The sequence below is a fragment of the Stegodyphus dumicola genome, chromosome 4 (assembly GCF_044657685.1).
Source record: "Stegodyphus dumicola isolate Sdum_Otavi_A_Nest chromosome 4, ASM4465768v1".
Classification (NCBI taxonomy): Eukaryota; Metazoa; Arthropoda; class Arachnida; order Araneae; family Eresidae; genus Stegodyphus; species Stegodyphus dumicola.
The window spans coordinates 252,555,091-252,572,330 of record NC_140771.1 but is presented as its reverse complement, the minus strand read 5'-3'; the positions used below and the strand labels follow the sequence as shown (position 1 = coordinate 252,572,330).

At 35.2% G+C, this 17,240-nt stretch overlaps 1 protein-coding gene across 3 annotated transcripts in view; it reads right to left on the bottom strand.

Annotated features, from left to right (window-relative positions):
- The window catches only part of LOC118197652 (uncharacterized), a 388,162-nt gene that overhangs the window by 195,877 nt on the left and 175,045 nt on the right, over positions 1–17,240 (bottom strand). For all 3 annotated transcript variants that reach the window (XM_085816220.1, XM_085816221.1, XM_085816222.1), the window contains exon 7: positions 9,650–9,810. In XM_085816220.1, coding sequence (XP_085672346.1) covers positions 9,650–9,810 — 161 coding nt within the window. The remainder of the gene's footprint in view (positions 1–9,649; positions 9,811–17,240) is intronic.

Sequence of the window (17,240 nt, the reverse complement as noted above, 5' to 3'; positions counted from 1 at the left end):
CATTTCGCGCATTTTTTTTCACGCGTAATTCTTGTACAAACATCTTGACTTTGGTAAAACACTAAAAACTCTAAGCACAAAATTTATGAACTTAATTTTGCGTAAAAATAAAGTAAAATTAAATAAGATTGACAGTACGCGATGCTTAAAAATAAATAAGGTAAAATTAAACAAGATCTGATAATTTTTTTTTAATTTAATGAACATTTTCAGGCAGTGATTTTCCAAACTATAATAACATTACAAAACGAACGTATTTATTTGATTATACGATCATTAAATTATTAACATTAAAGTGGATTAGTTATTTTAATTATTCATAAAATTTTCCGAGCGTAATGAAGGGAAAAAAAAAGAAAATCTAGAAGCACTCAGATTTTATATTACGCACAAAAGGAATCTTTTTTTTAAATTTTGTGTTACCTATATTTATTGAATATCATATTCTTCGCCCGTAAACCACATATTTTTGAAAACAGCATATCTTTAGAATTTCCGCACTGGAGATAAAACTGTTATTTTCTGTACAGTGCTCGCTCTGAACTCGTTGAGTTTGTTGATCAAAAATTCTTTAAAATTTTACAAAATATGAAATAGATTAAAACAAATTCGAAATTCGGCCGTCCGGATGCCCATGTTCGGGTGGAGGACTACATTATTCAAAATTTGATGGCTCTAGATACCGTCGTTTTTGTCACAGTGCGAGAAACATACACGTATTCAGGCAGATTCTTCATTACTTAATATCTTTACATAGTACAGGGCGATAATATTTGGTAACAACAATTTGCAAGGAAACGCGGACATTTATAGTAAAACAGCGCGAAGTGCCGCTTCGAAACTAACAGTCTTTCTAGACTACCGCCCCTTTAGGCTAATAAATTAAATTAACCCCTTCGCGCCGACTGTCACGTATACGTGCCAGCAACGAACACACTTATCTGCCGGCCGACACGCAGGCGTGCCAGAGGATTGTTGCATTATTTACCGACTGTCACGTATTTGTGCCAGTACCTTGGAACGTTTTTCAAACTATAATTTCTGCCACAAGATGGCACTGTATGCCCATATGGTTTCAGATACATGTGCATTAGACCTTCTACTCGAAATGAGAGAAGCATGACTCACATACACGTGTTTTTGATTATATAAACAAACGGAGAACTAAATGTTTCCGAATGGCGTGATTTATGACGTCTCTTTAAATCGCACTTTATTCGCACGTGGTAGTTGTTTATTGTAAGTAGAAGTTTTATATGCGCTAAAGCGTTGAGTATTTCCGTTTACAGTTCAATTTTTAGAAAATAATTAGATCTTGTTAGACGTCAATTCTTTCTGTTTTTACCGTTTCAATGCCGAAGCGTCGAAAATGTTTAACAGAGAATGAAATAGCAGAAATGATGCAAAATATTTCAGATATTGATTCTGAAAGATTAACTGAAAGACATTTTCCAAAACTTTGTTCAGAAGAGACCGATAAGAAAATGAGACGACGATGCTTCGTTTGTTCACATTCCCGGAAAAATCCTCCAAAACGGCAAATGAGTTATTACGAGTTCAAGGAATGTAACGTAGGACTGTGTGTAGATCCCTGTTTTAAAATTTTTCATACGAAAAGAGAATTTTAAGTAATATATTTAGTTTTCAGATGTATAATGTTAAAAGTCATAAAATGGTGAGTAATTAAAATAAAATGTGTAAAATATGCATTTAAACAAGAAATAAGGTAATTAAAGTATATATATATAAAAATATCTATAAAGCATAAGCCGTTTAAATACTCTATAGAGCATTATTAAACAATGCGTTGATACTTCGGAAATTTCATGGATTTAGGCTTAGTAGCAAAAAAGCCCCCGACCCTAGAGAGACGCTAGCAGAAGACACTTCCGGCCTCCGCGATAAGCGCGCGTTTTCGCTACCCGGCTCGAAGGGGTTTTAACAGTAATTAAAAAAAATCTTTTGCAGAACTAAAAATAAATTAAAAAAAATAATCACTATAAAATACAAGCAAAATTAAATATTACGGTTAAATACAATTTTAATATTAGAATTAAATGTATAAATTTTTTAAGGAGTCAAAAGTGTTTATCACTATGATGTATTATGAAATATAATTGAAATAAAATTGCTTTATAGAAATTGTGCTATAATACTCATCTATAATTTTAAAAAAGCAGCACAATTTAGAATTTTAAACAATACTTTCTAAAATTCGTTTTTAAATATTTTAGTATTTTTTACACCAATAAAAAGCATAAAAATTGCAAGAGAAAATTGCTTGTTTGAAATTTTCTATTAGTTCAGATTTAAAATATTATTTTCTAAAAGAAGTAGTTACAAATTTCCTTACAGCATAGGAAAAGCTAAAAAAATATCCAGTCCTGAAAGCATGCAACAGCTTTGTAATTATTTGGAACATTAATTGTGCTTGATAAATATGCTAAATTTTTAAAAATCAATCTCAATTTCCAAAATAAAAATATGTAGAAATTCTAATATGTGAAATGAGGCGTTACAACCAGCTTTTTCTTGACAATTATGCACGCTGCAATAGGCAACTAATGTTAAATTTCTACAAGTCGTCCCTATTCCTCCGGATGTGATCAAGGCGACAGCCGGCAACGTCTTAGACGAGGGAGAAAAAACCCGTTTGGGTTAGTCTATTTCTTATAAGGTCCATGGGTAAGATAGCTTCCCCGCAAAGCAGGTTTAGGGTTGCCATAAAATGACAAGGGAAAGCAGGGTTGCCACATTTGGCGACAAAATTGGCAATATGCCATGGACGGATGGAGAACCTTCTGAAACGAATTCTTACCGGCTTAGCCCAAAATGTTCTCGAGCACAAACCGAATGCTATATAAACCCTGCTGGTCCGCAGTCAGTATGTGTGTGTGTGTGCCTAGTCTAGAGTGCGAGTTAGTCAGTATCGAGTTGGTGTCTCGTCTAGCGAGTCAATCCCTGCGGAGGCGATCGAGTTGACAGCCGGGCAGCGAGTGCCGAGTGGGTCGTCGCGTTCACCGAAGGAGTCTGTTAGTGTATCGCGGTTAGTGCATCTTCGAGAGAGCGTGTTGAGCTCCGGGAACGACTGAACCGAAGAGTCGGGAGCTGTATTCCAGTGCTTTGCCGTGATGCTGTCTCCACCGTGATAGACTGATAACCTAGAGGCTGTGTCGCTGATCGTGTCAGCGTGTTTATAGTAGATCTTCGACGACTGTAAAAAGTGTTACTGGAGCTGTCCTGATTAATATTGGCTGAATAAAGTGCGTTTCGATACTTCATCAAGTGTCGTCGTTATTCACTCCAAATTTACAAACCCCGTACGAACGTGAAGGAAGAAAATAACGCAACAACTGGTGTCAGAAAAGAAAAACGTAACAACTAGTGTCAGAAGTGGGATAGAACGTAACATCATAATTACTCAGCTGTGCAGTAGTACGAACACGTACAAAAGTAAAATAATGAGGTGCATTACGAGACTCTCACCGTTTTAGAAATACTGTTAATATCATCTCGGTATGATATTCTTGTAGCAGTAAGTAAATTATTCCCTGCGTTATTCAAAAAATTAAAATACGCCGATGCATTAAGTGAAGGAATGAGAGTCAAAATAATGCTATTGGAGCCGTTGGTATGATAATTGCAGCAAATTTTGCATTCCATATTGAATAAAGCATATACATTTATGACTATAATATCCTTATGCCATAGGGGCACTTAAAATCTCTCGATACAAAAGTCCTTTCGAGAGGTTGCAATAATGGACAAAAAGATAAAATCCTGAGATTCCTCTTTCAGGGGGATCTCGGTAAGACTGGGACTGAAATAAAGCAAATAACTGTTACATATTTTGCTTAAATTAAGTAATTGGATCCAACTGAATCTGAATGACCGCTAAAGATTTCTTTTCTGTTCTTTAGATCCATCTGAATATACACATTTCTATCTGTAGGAAATAAAACACGTCTGATTGTTTAGAAACTTTCAAATCGATCTTCAAATTTCTAATTAATTACTTTCATTAGTTTTTTAAATGCCGTTAAATTTTGTGTACAGTTAAATGTTTGAAATTTGTTAGATTAGATATTTAAGTTTTTATCAGTGCATATTATTTCTTTAGTTTTTCTAGTAAGAAAGCTAAATCATTACAATACGTGAAATTATGTAATGTCCTTTTAAACTCTCTGTTTAAAAATAAATTACGTTTTTATACGCATTTGACCACGTGAGACTCCCTTGCTAACGAAGCCTTTAATTTTAATTGCGAAAGAGACACAAAAGTCCTCTCTAACATAAATAATAATGGAAGAAGAGTTGAGTTTTTGCATCCTTAATAAAACAGTGGAATGCAAACAAAATGCTCATGCGGAATTTTGAAGAGGATTGTTCTGAAAAACAGTTTTTTACACTAATTCCTTTTTTAGAGTAAAATTTCGAGCATCCGGATATAATTGCATGTCGTCTTTTGGGTATTTACAACGAATTTTTCAACATAAATTATGCATGTTTGGAAACTTTCGCCATTTTTTTATTCGAATGTAATGACCTTTATTCGTAATTACTAAATAATCTCTAGAGCTTTCGTACTGCCATGACAATACCTATAAGAATATCAAACCATCCACCCTTGGTGTTATTTGTAATAATTCTAACCAATCTCATATACATTCATTTCCATCATTCAGTTCAAAAAGCATGTATTTCTGGATAGAAAATTAAAACTTTACTCGGAGCAGACTAAGCAAGATGTATGGATTTAAAAGAAAGATTTATAAATTCACGAAAGGTACACACTGTAGAGAATTATATTTTAAGAAAGAATTGTATTGATTCGGGCTTTGGAAGTTTTCACTGTCCAATGGAAATTTGAGCGCAACATAAAAATGGCTTTTACATAATTCGTACTCAAAAATTCTTTCAGGCCTTAAATATAGGTAAACATTTACTATCTATATAACTTCCTGCCATCTACTAAGCAGGTACTGGTGGATGTTTGTAAATCAAAATTCTGGGTGGGATTTATAACGCATTGTCTCTAATGGCGGTGGATTCATGTATGGTGCTACAGAAGACCATTTCCTGATACATGACTTTATTAAAGTTTTTCCGAGCGATTTTCACAATTAGTTTCACTAAATATAGTAACTTGATCTTAGCCACCCAAGAGGACGGTGTTTAGTGACTCAAGAGGACGGTAGTTTAGTGACTATCGTACTGAGAGCCCCAGGTTCCAATCCCGGAGAAGAAGACATGGATGTTTGTAAATATATAGTGACTTTGCAGCATGGAGGCATTCTAAAGATGTGGCGAACCGAAAGTCCTCTTGTGTGGTTTGGTTGTAGTAAAAATCCCTCGGACTCATCCTTCGAGATGCTCTGTATCAAATTGAGATGGAACTGGAAAAAATTATACTGTCATCTATACGATACCGAAGATTCTTGCCAACGACAGGCGTAATTTAGTGCTCTCCTTGCTACGATAAATTCCGTGGTCTTATTCTGACGAGGTTAGACAAATGATATTAGTCACAACAACCACTTGCTATTAGAAATATAAGCAAACTTGTCAGGACATGTATGTCTTTTCACTTGTTTCGAGAACATACTGTATCCTGAATAAGAACAGTTAACTTACTAAAGCTCTGTTCCAGATTGAGTGGAATAGACGACACAAGCAGGAAGGGTACCCTTTATTCTATATTACTTTACAGGTACTCCCGAACTTCGGGATACAGAGACCAACCACTTGTCTGAACGTAAAAAATATAAAACTATTAACTAAAACTCTAACTAAAAGCTAACTTTGAATTAGTATACAAATGCCTAGCTCTAAGACTGGCCTTTACTTAAAACGGGTACGTATGTAGTACGCCGAGCTGCTGAAACTACAATACGTTAGTCAAATATCAAGAGGGCTAAACATCTGGCCTTAAAGGCAAACAGCAACCTAGTGAAAACTGGTAAGACTGCAGTAGCAGGCGGCTCGCTTCCTCAATCTCCTTCTCTCTCTAACTCTTGGCAAAAAGCCACAACTTAAATACTTGGGCGTTAGCAAGACAATTTGCATAAACAAGTTAAAGCATTTAATTCTGGCCGAAAGTAGAAAATAAGAAGTGATAGTACAGTTTTAAAATAAAATAAACGTTAGTAAAACGTAGGATCCTTACAACCTCCCTTATCCATGCATCAAAATGCATTTTCTTGTTGATATCTTTCCGACAGATTGATATTCTCTGGCTTGCACTTAACACTATTCGATAAATTTTACTCAAATTTCAACGCCTGTTAAGGTTATTATAGAAAGTCCGAGTGGCTTAATTTTAGAAGTAAATCTTCCTCAAATGATGACAGAAAATATTTTGAAATTTTTATTAATTGATTCAGCCTGCCATCATTCATGTTGCATGCGGTAAAACATAACATTTACTTTAAGGTAAATTGTCTCTAATTTCTAATTCATGTCAAGAACTTTCACTGTTTTTAAAATTTACAATTTCTTAAAATACACGACGATGTGTAAAATAACACGAAACGAAAACGTTAGGCGTAACCTGGTAATAAGCTAATAGTAAAGCTTTATAGTGTAATGCTTATAAATTTCTCTTCATAAATTCGCTAGTCTTTCCCAACCGTTGTTTTACAGCTCGTTGGCGTATGCGCAGGCCCTATAAGACGCGCCGTAGAATTTTCGAATATACATTTTATGTCACTACAGTGGTTCTTCACAAACTCCTATTATATATTACCCTGACGCCATTAATGCCTTTTTATTTTGATATCATTTATCACTGGTTCAGTGCCTATAAAATGATTAGACTACTTTCTACGCCTAAATATTCAATGTATATTATTTTCTATGCAGCCGTTAATTTATTTTAGAACTACCTTCAAGCACCAAGTTTAAACGTAAAGTTTTAAATTACGACCAAGGCTGGCAGGCAGAAGATAAAAATTTAGATTTGTCCTTTTAAAAGAACATCCCACGCTCTTTTCCCTATAGCTTTTTCTGTTTTTGTGCTTTTCGAAGAGAAATATTCCCATTCCATAATATAATACGTTACGAAATGTATGGAATTACACTTTTTAAGTACTAAACAAGCAACATTATTAATCGGAAAGGGAAAAACCCTCAGTCATTACTTCTACATGGAAAGAAGGCTTCAAACGAATGCCCCAAAAAGGTACGCACTGTTTCTAATGTTTCTAAAGTTAAATCATTAGCAACAAGAAAAAATCCTCCCACGCAGAAATCATTTACAAAATCTTTAAATACATCTGTAACAACAATAAATGAAATAATAAACCAATATTTACAAAATAAAAAAGTTAAAACATAATGTTCACCAGCATGTGCTAAAGCATACGGCTGAACCCTGAACAGTTTGTAGAACAGTGTATGAAAACTCTTTAGCAGGAGATAAATGGATTTTGATCATACGGCCAGCTTGGATGATCGGGGATGTACCCTTATAATGATAATGGGTTTGAATAAATGACTGCAGAAAAAAAAAAAAAAAAAAAAAAAAAAAAAAATGTCTATTTCTTATCTAAAACGAAGAGAAAAACACGCAAAAACCTGGTTGCATCAATGCAGAGAAAGTTTCGGTAAGAGGTTTGTGATTATCGCACGATTCTCTTATAATCGGAAATTAACACGTTGAGCGCCACGCGTATGTTTTAGGCAATTCCGTTAAGGCCACGCGCTTTGCTTAAAAGCGCTGGTATTGTAGAGCCAGTGATTCGTATCGCGGTAGAAGATAGCAACAAGTTGTGAAAAAGAAGACATTCCGTCGAACAAAAATGCAAGATTATCTAGAAAACGACAACATAAACGCCGAAGAAAACCGGGAAAAGCCTCTGAAGTACGAAAATATTGTAAATTATGTTATGATAAAAATGCAACAGAAACTGGTAGAAAGACTAAAAGAGTGTTGTCACATTTTGTAATAGCTGTAATGGAGAACCGTTTTTATATTTACCATGTTTCAATGAAATCCGATGAATCAAAATCAAATCATGAATCAAAATTAAGTAAATTTTAAATAAATTTTGTGTACTTTCATAAAACAGTGTAAATTTTATTGTTATATATCATGTTACACGCTGTCAGCCAGCGGCGGTCGACGCGGCCTAAACGAAAAGGTCTAGTGTCAGCCACAAATGGCTGACGCGACCTAAACGGAAAGTTTAGTTCAGCCACAGATGGCTGACGCGGCCTAAGCGGAAAATCTAGTGTCAGCCGAGGATAGCTGACGCGGCCTAAACGGAAAATCTAGTGTCAGCCACAGATGTCTGACGCGGCCTAAACGAAAAATCTAGTGTCAGCCACAGATGTCTGACGCGGCCTAAACGAAAAATCTAGTGTCAGCCACAGATGTCTGACGCGGCCTAAACGAAAAATCTAGTGTCAGCCACAGATGTCTGATGCGGCCTAAACGGAAATTCTAGTATCAGCCACAGATGGCTCACGCGGCCTAAACGGAAAATCTAGTATCAGCCAGAGATGGCTCACGCGGCCTAAACGGAAAATCTAGTATCAGCCAGAGATGGCTCACGCGGCCTAAACGGAAAATCTAGTATCAGCCAGAGATGGCTCACGTGGCCTAAACGGAAAATCTAGTGTCAGCCACAGATGGCTGACGTGGTGCTCAACGTGTTAAGAATAAGAAGAGCGAAAAGAAATGTTAAAATTAACTTAAATTTTGTAATTAAATTTTGCAATACAGTAGAAAAGCAATATAATAGAAGATCAATTTTGTATTGCATGTAGGCATGCAATTCTGTCTTTAATCGTTTTATCATTGCTTAGCCATATTAAAAGCATTTTTTCTAGAAATAAACTAATTAAATATTGCAACATTACATCAATTTGTTCTCAGTGGAAAATGATTTTATTACAGAATGCAGAGTTGCGGCAGCTGATTTCCTTTACCGACATCTCTCTCAGATCTTCGGAAAATACGAATCTTATCGAACAGAACTTGTAAATCGATGCTTACATTGGCCACTCCTAACTCTACCCATCCATTCAAAACCATTCTCTGGATCTACCAATTTTCGTATTCGTTTCACAAATCGGATATTATGGCAATCAAATGATTTTTCGTACAATACTCAATTACACATTTTTACTCTTTGGCTTCAACTGGTAGAAAAAAATCCAAATTTAAATATTTACCCATAAATACCGATATCAGTCGTACTAATCAATGATCAGAATGTTCTTTGAGGCAAAAAATTATTTTTTGTGTTTTGAACAGTTGCGGTTTTAAATTTTAAATCATTCATTCAATATTTTCAATCGTTTGGTAAATCTTACTAATGCACTTCTGAGCGAAAGTTAACAATAGAACACAACACACAATAAAGTAGATTTATAATAATAATAAAATCTCTCGCAGTAACATTATAAACGTAGCACTTCAACTCAGTTAAAATATAATTTTAATTCGATTGATATTTCTGGAAATATTTCTTTCTATAATATTTCTGGAAAGAGAAGTAGCCAATATTGCGTCATAAAAAGGCGTAATATTGGCTAAGATATGTAAACAACGCCTTGATTTGCGCAGCGTCTTCTAGGATTGATTCGCATTCCTTAACACGAGATGAAATTCTGTTTACAAAGTATGGAATGAAAACAAAATTACCTGTCGCCTGTTTCCAGGAACGATACATTTGTGAAAATTCCATATCCATCTACAAGTGCCGTTGTCAAAACACCAACTATGCAGTCTGTTCCGCCTCCTTGGTTAGTAGTATCTTTACAACTTAAGTACGCTTCCCTTCTTGTATTTGTTACGACCAAGCCCTATAAACATATGAACAGATAATTAGATTGCTTGAACGAGAAGAAAATTATGGCTAGCGGAAATTTAGAACTTAAAAGCAGCTGAGAAAGAATTTGTAAAAGATGCTAATTTTGAAATTTTGTAGAGCTAATGAAGAAGCAAAAACAAAACGCTAAAGAACCATTTGGTGTTTTATGAACGATTTCTTTCAGCAAATCGATTTGAGTTTATGCTGAAATTGGAAAACTCTCAAGTAGTTCCATGTAATTAAGCCGTCATCTGAAGACTAATACTTATAATTAAACTGCGATCATAAGTAGTTTTAACTTCACTTCAAACTTCTTAAACCTTCAATGCATGATTCTTTATACTTTTACCAAAACACTTTTTTCCTTCATGGTCCTGACTTAAATAAATACGGGAAAATATTAAAAAATTTAACATTTTTTATAGGTTATTTTTTGAATTTTTAGGTTTGATGCATATGTGCATCGTCATGCATTTAGCACTAAAAAGTAAACCACATGAAAAATCATCTGCAATAAAATATTTAATATGTAGGGTTTATATTTATTTTAATTAACATTTATTTTAAGCTATCTTTCCTGTCAAGTCTTTACTTTCCCCTAGAATTGCCAATTCCAGAGTATGTAAATTGTAGTAGAACGCGCAGTCTATTCAAATTTTATCAGAAGTAAGTTGAGTTTAAATAGAAGGGAGACGAGATTGTGAGTGTGCTTCTTGAATCGCGAGCGTGAAGGTTGCTAGGTAGAAATTTAAGAACCGCGCGTTTCGGCCTGTGTGCCTATTTCGGCAGTTCGTTGAATCTTCAACTACTTAATCAATAAGTTTGCTGAATCTCAGCTGTATCTTAGAACGCGGTTAAGTAAGTTACGAATTTAGAGCCTCGTAGGTAGTGATCTCGTTATTTATTCATCCTGTCATTTATTTTTAGTTTCACATTTCTGTTTTGTTAAACCGCCAGGTCGGCGTAGTTTGTGAGCGTCAAGTGAACGCAGCTGTTATTTCTAAAGTGGAATAAAAAGGGATTTAAACCCTTCTTACGAGTTTGTGTAATTTACAGTTCATAGCAGTCACTACCACTGTTGCTGACAAGTTGGGGCCTCGCAACATTATAAATAAATATTGGCATAAAATACTTAATTATTTATTGTTTTTAGAAGATATGACTTTAATTAAAATTTTATTAATACCTAACTCTGATTAATCATAATGTTCAGACTTTATAAAAATTAAAATTGTGATGAAAATTTAAATAAAAATGACGTATCAAATACAGTGGATGGACAAAAATATGGAAACACCTTGTGAAATGCATGTTTGAAGAGAAAGATTGATTTTAATGAAATATGTAGGTGGCGCTGGCGTTTTTGACTACTGACGCCACCTATACAACTTCGTAAATCTGCTAAACAGTTCAGTTGTTGTCGGAGTACTGTTATGTGAGGTTGTCATTGCATTATGTCAGAATTAACAGACTTCGAACGTGGGCAAATTGTTGGAGCACGTATCGTAGGTGCTTCCGTAAGCAAGGTAGCCGAGGTGTTTAGTGTTTCAAGAGGTACTGTATCGAAGATTTATTCCGCATATTTGAAAAGCGGAAAAACATCATCTGCTAAATCACAGCGCGGACGAAAGTGTGTCCTGAGTGATCGTGACAGACGATCATTAAGGGCAATTGTGACTAAAAATAAGAAGAGCACACCTGCAAAAGTTACTGCTGAAATGAATGTTGTGTTACCGAACCCTGTGGGTACCAAAACAATTAGAAGGGAGCTTCATAAACAGGGAATTGCTGGCCGTGCTGCAATTGAGAAGCCACTCATCAGTGATGCTAATTCTCGTAACAGGAAAAGGTGGTGTTTAAGTCATAAACCCTGGACTATAGAGCAGTGGAAGCGAGCAATATGGTCTGACGAGTCTTCTTTCACATTGTTTCTCACTTCTGGCCGAGTTTACGTCTGGAGAACGCCATCTCAAGCCTATAATACAGACTGCTTGTTGCCAAGAGTGAAACATGGCGGGGGTTCTGTTATGGTTTGGGCAGCCATATCGTGGTTCTCTGCTAGCTCCATGATAACTGTGTCAGGGCACATGACTGCCAAGACTTATGTGAACATTTTGGCCGATCAAGTTCATCCCATGGTACAAACTTTGTTCCCGATGGTGATGGTGTCTTCCAAGACGACAAAGCCCCTGTTCACACAGCTCACATTGTCCAGGACTGGTTTTCTGAGCACGAGGATGAGTTGTCCCATCTTCCCTGGCCACCACAGTTACCAAACCTGAATATTATCGAACCTTTGTGGTCTACATTGGAACGGAAAGTGCGTTCTCGTTATCCACCGCCAACATCGTTATCTGAACTTGCCACCGTTTTGCAGGAAGAATGGTATAATATTCCCTTGGCAAACATACAGGAACTGTATTTATCCATTCCGAGAAGACTGCAAGCTGTTTTGGATGCCAACGGGTTTCCTACAACATATTAAGCAAAGAAACATGTTTTTTTTAAAGGTGTTTCCATATTTTTGTCCAACCCCTGTATATTGTACATGTATATTTATTGTGCAATTTGTGTTGTATGGAAAATTCCGAAACAATTTCTGTCCTTATTTAGACATAATGCTACAGTGCATTTTTTCGCATCCAATAAATTTTTGTAATTTGGCATTTCACAATGAGTGCGATTTTCGTTCCATATGGGAACATGTTGAATTTTATCCTGTGTGACGCAGGTTGGAGGAATGTTTGATGCAGGACCTCTCCGTCTTCTGAACTTTTACCCATTTTGCAAAATCCAACGGATAGCTCAAGTGGCCAGGTTTAGCAAATCCTTAGGGTTGGCTCCGCATTCTGTAGAGACACTCTTTTGTACAGCAGCTACGCATTTACGATCTCAAGGTCTTAGAAGTAGTAAAAAATCTCATATACCACTTTCTTGATCTCAGTTATTTTGTATATTCTTATATGGCTATTCAGCACATCTACGCCCCCCCCATATGTTTGTTGCGCGTCGTTTCACAACATTTGGGCAGTCCACAGTAACTGTCTTTTTTTTCTTCTTCCTGTCGAAACTAGATATTTACTCAATGGGGTGTTTCCTAGCAAACGCAAGACAACAAGAGCACATTCTTATTGTCTTTTCACACTAAATTACATATTTCAGTTCCACCGCAGTCTGCAACGTATTCAACGCTTGTTCAGTTGCTCTTTTGTAAGAATTCTGGAATTCTGTTCCTATGCACAGTTCCCAAACAAAGAATGCCCTAATCAGCTAAATATTTCATTATGTGAACTGAAGTATAAAAGTTGTCGAAATACAAGTTGAAATTTTGATTTCGAGAAATCTTCCCTACAAAATCTAATCACAACATTTACACTGGCGCCCGATTCTGCATCTTTGCTCAGCGATTGTGAAGTAGATTTTCTTGGCCTGAGTATGCCTCAAACTTGTGAGCAAATTCATCCAGACCACTTACAAATATTAACATAAATAAAAAAAATTAAGGGAATTTTTCAATACAAACAAACAATATACATACTGCATAATTAGAGACATTAATATTTTATGACTCTAAATAAGAACAATACATGCAAATATAGAGTGGTTGTTGCTGATATTAAAGTAATCATGAAATAAAAGGTATTATAACGTCTTATAATTAAAAATCCATTCTAAATTTTAACCTGATTCATTATGTGCATCACACTGCACTCTAAAATGAAATCTAATCATACATGCATAGTGATGCATATATGAATCAAACAGAAAATTGAAATATTTCATTTTAAAACAATTCTATAGTTAAATATTAACAAAATTTGAAAAGTACATACTTTCAGCTATACAAAGTAAACATTTTAAGAGTTTAATATCGAATTTATGACTAATACAAAGCTAGCTTGACGACTGGTTTGGTTTACTGCGCTTACAGCAAAGCACACTAGGGCTATCTGCCTAAGGGGAGGGATGCCTTCGTGGAGGACTTTCTAAGGGAAACTGGCTCGTATACACTTTACACATGGGGAAAACCACGAAAACGCCCGTGCAGCCAGCCCGTTCGCGGGATTCGAACCTCGGACCGAACTACCAGTGTTCAGTGACTTTACCGCTCGGCCGCTGGTAGACCTAGCTTGACGACTGAAAAAAAACAGAAATGAATTCCGTGTTCTTTGCACTAATGAAATACAAAGTACCGTTTTATGTTGCCATCTACTAGAGAAAAGAATAGCTAAACATTGATATGGATATATTAAGATAAAAATTAGCCCAGTAAACTAACTGCTTTGTAATTTTTTAGTGTTAAATTCAGTAAAAATACGTATGATTCATATATGCATCACCATGCATTGAAGGGTTAAAGAAGATGTGAAGTTTTCACAGTGACCTCTACGAACTATTATAGCTGTATCACAATTTTTGTTCTTACCAAAGATTATAGTTCTTGTTGCATAATTTAAATATGATGTTATATTCCATGATTGCCACATTATTTAACTGATCTTTTGCTACTATCTTATTTAAGTACTTTGAACAGTTTGCAGGAGCAGATCAGTTAACATGAAATTTGCGATTCAAACTGAGATATCGAGTATTATTAAAGAACGCTCAACTATTAATTTAGAATATTTATAATTTGCGACTATACAGAATATCTATTCACCGGAAATGAAGATTATTTACAAATAGAAGAAATGCTTCTATTTATTTAATTTTCTTAAAAGATGCTTGGCAGTTATTTAACTCCTTCACATCCAATCCGCCCGACACGGCCCTACATTGAAACGACCAGAACCGCCCGAAAACGGCCGAGATTGTAATCTTCTTTTCTTCCCCCTCCCTAAGGTATGTAGTAGCAGGTGCACTTTACCCAAATGCATTGTATCAGTTTACTGCAGACAGCTTGTCCTAAGAGTTTTTTATCTTTTGGTTGATCGTCACATTTCGTTGTTGATTCTTTTGCGGTACTGTGTGCTTTTAAGCTTTAAACAGCAATAAAAGAGCAGTTTAAAAATTTAAGGATTATATTTATTTTTAAACAATTTATTCCTTCCTATAAAAATAACGGAAATAAACAAAATCTCAGTCGTGATCATAACAAAGCCGGAAGGGCTTGTTGATCTGACCTTCAGAATAGTTTTATAAAGAAAGTGGTCAAAGGCTAATGGAATCTTTGTTAGACAGTACAAAGGATGTCATTGGACATCTTCACACCTATTTTCTGCGTTAATGGACGGGGAGGGGAGGAAATTGCTGTGAAACTGGAAAAGTATTTCGGGCGGTTCGGGTATTTTGAGGATACAGCTAAGCGAAGGGTCTGGATTTCAAAGAGTTAAACATTTTAAAATATTATAATTGCATACATAACGGAAACACACTCTACACCGTAGTATAAACAGAGTTAGGTCTTGTGTTATATTTGATATTAAGAAAAATTCCTCTTTTGATTAGCATCAGTTTTAGAAAAATATTCAGTTTCAAAAGAATCTGATACGGGTTTCCTTTCTTCAATAAGGAGAGTTATTTGCTGAAAAACATTTACATTTTTAAAAAGAAAGACTTGCATCGAAATAGTACCAGTCGAAACTCGAATTTTCAGAATGTGTAATTTAACATGCTAATATTCCATTTTTTATTTGTGAAAATTAGAATCAAAACATTCACGTGCACCAAGGATTTGTAAAATTTCAATTGTTAATCATTACTGATATTTTAACTATTCCTTTATTAGAATTCTGAGAGTTTCTTATGTTAGCGACTCAGAATTCCGTGAGTTCTTCCATGTTCATTCAGATTCATAGATCAAATTAATTATTATATACTTTTAAATATTTTAATAATTAATTGTTAAATTAAATTAATTATTAAATTTTAATAATTAATTATTTCTGGTATTGCGAAACTCTTTTATGATTCTCAAAATATGTTTATCACACTCCCCAAACCATCGTTCCACTTTGAAATCAAAATAAAAATTCAGTCTAAGAGTTAAAAATGAGGACGCTCATTAAAGAATTATTAATTATTCACATATAATTATGGTATGCTGCGCAAAATGCTAGCCAAACTTCCTCAGAAGCGACACCAGTGATTAGAGCTGATATCTTAAAAACTAATAATTAGCGATTTACTTGATTTAAATACACCGAAATTATGTTGGTTTTCAGCGATTTTATTATCGACAATAATAATATCGCCAATAAATCAGTATTTTTTTAAATGCGAATTTAAAATAATGTTTTGATTTTTTTTTATGATAAAACACATCAGTTAGCAAATTTCATTCATCATAATTGTACACATTTTACATAAATGAAATATGCAAATTTGGATTTTTATTTCATTGCTTTTTGTTTTTCTCTTTTACAGGCTCGAACTCGGATGTTATATATATATGAAATCATTAGGCCTCAGCCAATGTATTTGCTTTCCATTTTCCGCTGCGCTTCTTTTCCATCGAAGCGATATCACGATGAAACTTCTTCCCATATTCACCGAAAATAACTCGGAAAGTTTTAGGAAAAAATTCAAATGAAAGAGAAGAAAACAAAACGTGAGCGCGGCATTTCTCCAGTAGAATGGAAACAATTTCTCCACATAATACTCATAGTTTTCGAATTCCTTATTTCTTCCAAAAGTTTCTTACAAAGTTTTTTTAAATGTGTGCTAGGATCTTTTTTTTCAAACTATCTCTCAATTTAAGATTTTAGAAAGTTTTTAAACTTGTAGCCTAACAAAAATGTTTTGAATGTTAGACATAATTCTTAAAAAAATTTCTCTTTTAAATCAAAAACAAAAATCCATCTGAAAAATCTGTCATATTAGCTAACAAAGTTCATGAGAAACAAGGTGTGGCTATTAATTTCCAGGACTGCTCTAATAACACCAGTGTGTGTGTGTGATTATCGCAAAGCCTCGAGGGCTATCTGCCTAAAGGGAGGAATGCCTTCGTGGAGGGCTTTCTAAGAGAAACTGGCTCGTATACACGTTACACACGGGGAAAACCACGAAAACGCCCATGCAGCCAGCCCGTTCGCGGGATTCGAACCTCGGACCGAACTACCAGTGTTCAGCGACTTTACCGCTCGGCCGCTGGTGGGCCTAATGTATGAAGGGACAGCAAATTTTACATCCATGGTTTCTCCGGAATTCGAACCAGGACCTTTCGGTGTCGCACTTGGCTGCTTAACTACTATACCGTTTGCGCGGCGGTGCAGATTTTTCATTATTTAATTTTTTTTAAATATAATACAGAGCGGTAATATTTGTTGGCAACAGTTTGAAAAGTGATACCCCGTTTATAGTGATTCAACGCAAAATGCTGTTTCGACACTAACGTCCCTTTCGGGCTAATAAATTAGAGAGTTTACAATGCGTTGACAGACAACATTGTGAGAACTGACTATTTGTCAGAATGTGAGAAGG